This window comes from Pteropus alecto, unplaced genomic scaffold (assembly GCF_000325575.1).
Source record: "Pteropus alecto unplaced genomic scaffold, ASM32557v1 scaffold88, whole genome shotgun sequence".
Taxonomy (NCBI): Eukaryota; Metazoa; Chordata; class Mammalia; order Chiroptera; family Pteropodidae; genus Pteropus; species Pteropus alecto.
Genome location: NW_006494611.1, coordinates 14,258,381 through 14,263,844, shown reverse-complemented (window position 1 = coordinate 14,263,844; position 5,464 = coordinate 14,258,381). Strand labels below are relative to the sequence as shown.

Here is a 5,464-nt window from a genome sequence, read left to right as displayed (position 1 = left end):
GTTATATTTCTGTCTATATTGTTTGTAGCTGAACCCATTCTAGAATGTATTTGGTTTGGTTTGGTTCAAGTTAAAAGAGAAGACAGGAACAAAGTGGAGCTAACCACTTCAGGTGCAGCTTGTGTGAGGGTAGATAAATTCCTACACACACAAGTTACCACAGGGGTCAGGTTACTTCCTCCAAATAGCAGATCTCAGTACCATATCTTCACTGTGGAAACCAGCCAAAACAAATGAACTCTGGAAAACCTAAAATGAATGTACTTTTTCCTTCATGTAGACGACTGTGGTCCAAATGGTAACTGCAGTCTGATCCTTACTTTCTCTTCATTGTATTTATGCTGAATATTCCTTTTGCATTTTCGGGATTCATGCCTGTTAGAAAATTATCCTTGACTTTGTAAAATAAGTGTAAAGAATTGTATGTACATTTCTTGATTTGTGATGAAAAATTAAAAAGGTTGAGCAAGTCGTTGAAAATGAGTTGCTGTTGTATCTATTCAAAGTTTCCCGATTTAAAACTACTTCCTTCAGAAAGGGTATTATTCCCTAGTTATTGGAATGGGGGGTTGTCACCAACACAAAGGAAATATTTATTCTCTTGACCATCTTTTATCCTAAGGTATTTCACACTTTAAAAACTATTACATGGAAAACATGGTAATTCTTACAAGTTCCAAGAGGAGCGGTGAACAGTTAGCTCTCTTTGAAGGCTAGAACGTGACCGCGCCTCTCCCGTGCCTTTCCCAGCCCACCAGGGCATTCGGGACTTCGTTGTTCACCACCACCCCCACCTCCCCCAAACCCCCTCGCACGCTTTCCCCAGACTTCCTGGATTCGGAGAGACACCGCCTTTGCATTGTTTTGGAGCAAACCACTATGGGTCCTCTGATGGTCTTTACTCTTCTCAGTAATACAAGGACCCTGCACTTTACCTCCCCATCCCTCTGGTTGCGCTGTAGGAACGGTGACGCGCGAGTCCTGGAGCATTTGGAGCCCTTAGAGGCGACGCAAAAAGCCCGACAAGCAACCTTGTAAACGAGTGAATTCGGTCCTTGAGACCCAAAATGTGCCTGGGGATATCTGCTCCTCGTGGGCTTTGGGCAGCGATGACACTACCATTTTGAAGGATTCCTGAAGTGGTAAATCAGAAACCGAGAAGGGGTGGGGGATGTCGGAGCATCTCGACCCTGGCTCGCATTGTAGGCGCTTGCGATGATGCAGAGGCAGGCATCGAAGACTACAATTTCCCCTAAAAAGACACAAATGGCAGAAACCCCAGCCCTTGGGCGTGGAGCTCGGGGAGGGGAAGGGGTATCTAGAAACTCCAGGGTGGGGACCCCAGAGAGAATGCGCTTTAGCTCGGTGCTCTCGGTTTGCCCACCGCCGAGCTCCTGCGTTGAACTGGGAAGTTCTGGCGAGATCCCACAGGCCCCGCCCTGGAGTCAGCATGGAGAGCAGCCAGTAACACCCGGCGGCTGCCACGCCCTGCCCCTATCCCCTTGGTGAATGCACCGCACCGCTGCCCACCGCCTCCTGTCCTTAGTCTGTGGAGCGCTTTAAATATGCATGGGCGCGTCTCGTGTGAATCGGGATTAGTCCGTAGGGAGGGAGCCAGTATCTATATAAATGTGTCTGTGATGGGCGGAGAAGGGTTAACAGACTGGAGGAGAGAAAGAGGAGTGGGGTGAGGGTCTACAGCCCCTGTGATTGCAGCCCAGGTTGGCAACACCGGTGAGTTTCTCCTCTTTGCCCGCCTTCGCTGCTTCAATCAAAGGAGTGCTGGCCTCGGGAGGAGGTGGGAGGTGACCGCGAATGTTCGGCGGCGTGAGCGGTCCCGAGGCCACAGGCATCCCCGCTAGGGAATGTCCTGTGAGCGCCTGCCTTGAGTCAGGCACGTTCCCTAAGGGCGCGTGGTCACCGCCGCCTCCCACTGCCTGCTTTAAGAGCGAAGTCCTTCTCCGAGGTTATAACTCTCAGTTTTGGCTCCCAAGCCCCAGGACCATTCCGGACAGAACAGGTGAGCACGGCGTTCTGCTCGCACCCGAGCTTTTGCTCCCCCTGCGCTCTGAGCGGCCTGGCCCCCACAGACTCACTATGTTCCCCTGCGGGCTGAGCTGCCTGTCGGTGCTGGGGGCGGCGGGCACTGCTCTTCTGTGCGCTGGTCTGCTGCTCAGCCTGGCCCAGCACCTCTGGACCCTCCGCTGGACGCTAAGCCGAGACCGAGCCTCCGCCCTGCCTCTGCCCAAGGGCTCCATGGGCTGGCCCTTCTTCGGGGAAACGCTGCATTGGTTGGTTCAGGTGAGCAGTCCGTCGTTCTCGCACCTCAATATGCCCCCTTCTTCCCTGGCTCCCACTGGACTCTCCCCTCTCTCAATGCTCCCAGGATTCGTAGCCAATCTTTCTGCGCCTAGGACCCTGGGGAGCATATACTGCCCTCTCCTTTGCCCAGCTGCTCCCTCGAAAGGACCGGCTGTCACCGGAGTTCTCCCCAGCGTGATTTAAACACGTCCCAGCGCAACATGGGGGTGAACACAGGGGGTCCAGGAAGTAATCTGAGGAGCATATCACCTTGTATCCTGCAAGCACAGAACCTGGAGGCAGGGGTGCGTCTCAGCCGTGAGCCCTTGGGCGCTCGCATCCCCATCCTGAGCCCCAGTTTCTTTACCTCACCAATGGGAACAGGGGCATCTACATTCCCATAGGGTAGTCGCGAGGCTCATTCAAGACTTTTGTAGAATAATGCGCCAGCCTGGAGCAGAGAGTGGTTATCCAGGGGCAGTTGGGTGGACAGATCCCCACGGCCCCAGCCCGCGTCGCTGCTCCTTGCTCGCAGGGTTCCCGCTTCCACAGCTCCCGCCGCGAGCGCTACGGAACAGTGTTCAAGACGCACCTGCTGGGCAGGCCGGTGATCCGCGTGAGCGGCGCGGAGAACGTGCGTACAATCCTGCTGGGCGAGCACCGCCTTGTGCGCAGCCAGTGGCCGCAGAGCGCTCACATCCTACTGGGCTCTCACACACTGCTCGGTGCGGTTGGTGAGCCACACCGGCAGCGGCGCAAGGTGAGCGAACACCAGAGAAGGGGCTGTCGGGACGTCAGATCCGCTGTTCGCGGGCACCTGCTGTGAGTTAGGCCGGAGTTAGGTGTTAGAGGTTACACTGTGAACCTTACCAGGACGCCCTGGCTAAGGAGCAGATGGCCTTGGACCAGTCCCTTACCTTCTCCGGCTTCGGTTTATACAGCCAGGACTGGGACTTAAATGTCTTTTCATCTCTGATCATTTGTAACTGATACCAGAAGCGCTGAAAACTTGAAGAGGGAGGCAGCTAGAACCTGGCTGGATGGGAGGGGCTGTGTACATCAGAGAAGAACTAGAGGGAATGTCTAGTGCAAAAGCCAACACGTTTAGGTCCCGGCCACTTAGAAGAAGAGGAAGGCCCCAAAATTGACCTTCTGGCTCCTCTGGAATCGCCGAGCGAGCAGAGGAGGATGGACTCGCGATCAGGGCTGACCCCTCATGCTCTCCACAGATTCTGGCACAAGTGTTTAGCCGCACGGCGCTGGAGCGTTATGTGCCTCGCCTGCAGGGGGCGCTGCGGCAGGAGGTGCGCTCCTGGTGCACCGCCCGCGGGCCTGTAGCAGTCTACGAGGCCGCCAAAGCCCTCACCTTCCGCATGGCCGCGCGCATCCTGCTAGGGCTACGGCTGGACGAGGCGCAGTGCGCGGAGCTGGCCCGGACTTTCCAGCAGTTCGTGGAGAATCTCTTCTCGCTGCCCCTGGACGTACCCTTCAGCGGCCTGCGCAAGGTACTGCCGCCCCAGCCCCAGACGTAACGCTTGGGGCTCCCCAGCGTGAGCGGGTCTCTCAGACCAAGATGAAGCTACCTCGGGGATCCCCATGAGTCACCTCTGCTAGGGGATAGAGGCACGGCCCCGGGAGGGGAGGCAGCGTAATGTGGCGGTGGGCGCGGGGGCTGGCCTCTGGCCTCACTCGCTGTGCAACCCGAGGCGGACCACATATCTTTTCTGGGCCGCGTCTGATGCGACATGCCCCGGCCCCAGCAGCCGCGGGCCTCCTGACTTTGGGTCTCGGTGGCAGGCGTCCGGTCAGTCTGCCCAGCCCCTCCCCAGAGCAGCGCCTTCTGGCCGGCCTCTAACGCCCTTTTGGAAGCCCGGATGGCTGCGGAACAGATGGGAGCATTAGGGCTGCAGACACGTCTCCGGCCCGTGCCGGCGCCAGCCCGCGTTGGAGAGGGGTGGGTGCGGGCTCCCCGCCCGTGGCCCCTGGCCGGCTGGTTTCCGGACCAGAGAATCACAGCCTCTCCAGACTGCAGAGCGATGGGCGGGGCCCAGAGAGCAGCTCATTCTTCCTTTCCTTTCCACCTGAGCTGGGGCTTCTCACTGTGCCCATGCTCTGGTTTTCAGTTACCTGAATAAAAATAATATTTATAAAGGAGCATTATATGAGCTGATCACCTTGGATACGTTTCCTGATTTAATCCTCTCAGCCTGCAAGGTAGTATTCTCATTTTGTCGATGAAGAAATTGAAGCTCAGAGAAGTTAAATGACTTACCCAAGATCATGCAGCTAGTAGGGGCAGGATTTGAACCCCATGTCTTCTGGCTATGAAAGCTCAAGTGCTCAGATGCTTTTGCTGTGCTTGCTTGATCCCTGAACTGTGGAGGGGCATCCCGGCCCTCTTGCCTACTCCCTTACAGAGGTTAATGCTTGAAACATCTGATTGTGTCCTCTAAGCCAGAACTTTTCTGGGTACATCAAGGTATCTCTTGTTCTCTGTACTGGTGCCCACTGTTCCTGCCTGAGCCCAGTACAGGGGACGGGCCATGGGCTGAATCTACCCCCATGACTTTGTGCCTAGCATAGGCACTGATAGCTGTGTGACTCTGGGCAATCCCTTGATCCCTTGACCCCTCTGAGCCTCAGCATCCTCCCCTCAAGATGACAGCAATTGTTTGCCTGCCTCAAAGGGGGCTTGTGATAATCAGGAGAGAATGGTGTGCAGAAAGAGTGAACAAATTCCTGAGCATTTATTGAGCCCCTACTATGTATCAGGCATGGAGCTAAGCTGAGAAACTGTTAACATCAGCAGAGCCAGAGCAGCCCTGAGAAGATTTGGGGGTAGGTACCTAGGCCTGGCCAGCTCAGGCTTCCTGCCCCACCTCCCCTCTCTCCCCATGCATCAGGGCATTCGGGCTCGCAACCAACTGCATCGGCACCTAGAGGAGGCCATTGCAGAGAAGCTTCATGAAGACAAGGCTGGAGAGCCAGGTGATGCCCTGGCCATGATTATCCACAGCACTAGAGAGCTGGGCCGTGAGCTCTCAGTGCAGGAGCTGAAGGTAGGTGGCAGGAGGTTTCTCCTTCTCCCCTCTTTCGCATTCCTAGCAGGTCTCTACACACATACTACATCCTAGGATCAGTGTCCTATTTGGCCCCACTTTAA

At 55.8% G+C, this 5,464-nt stretch overlaps 1 protein-coding gene across 1 annotated transcript in view; it reads left to right on the top strand.

The window, feature by feature from the left end:
- Window positions 1-2,097: 2,097 nt before the first annotated feature.
- LOC102894547 (cytochrome P450 26C1) overlaps window positions 2,098-5,464 on the top strand; it is an 8,031-nt gene continuing 4,664 nt past the window's right edge. Inside the window, exons 1-4 of the mRNA XM_006925946.1 lie at window positions 2,098-2,301; window positions 2,837-3,061; window positions 3,531-3,806; window positions 5,205-5,360. Coding sequence (XP_006926008.1) covers window positions 2,098-2,301; window positions 2,837-3,061; window positions 3,531-3,806; window positions 5,205-5,360 — 861 coding nt within the window. The remainder of the gene's footprint in view (window positions 2,302-2,836; window positions 3,062-3,530; window positions 3,807-5,204; window positions 5,361-5,464) is intronic.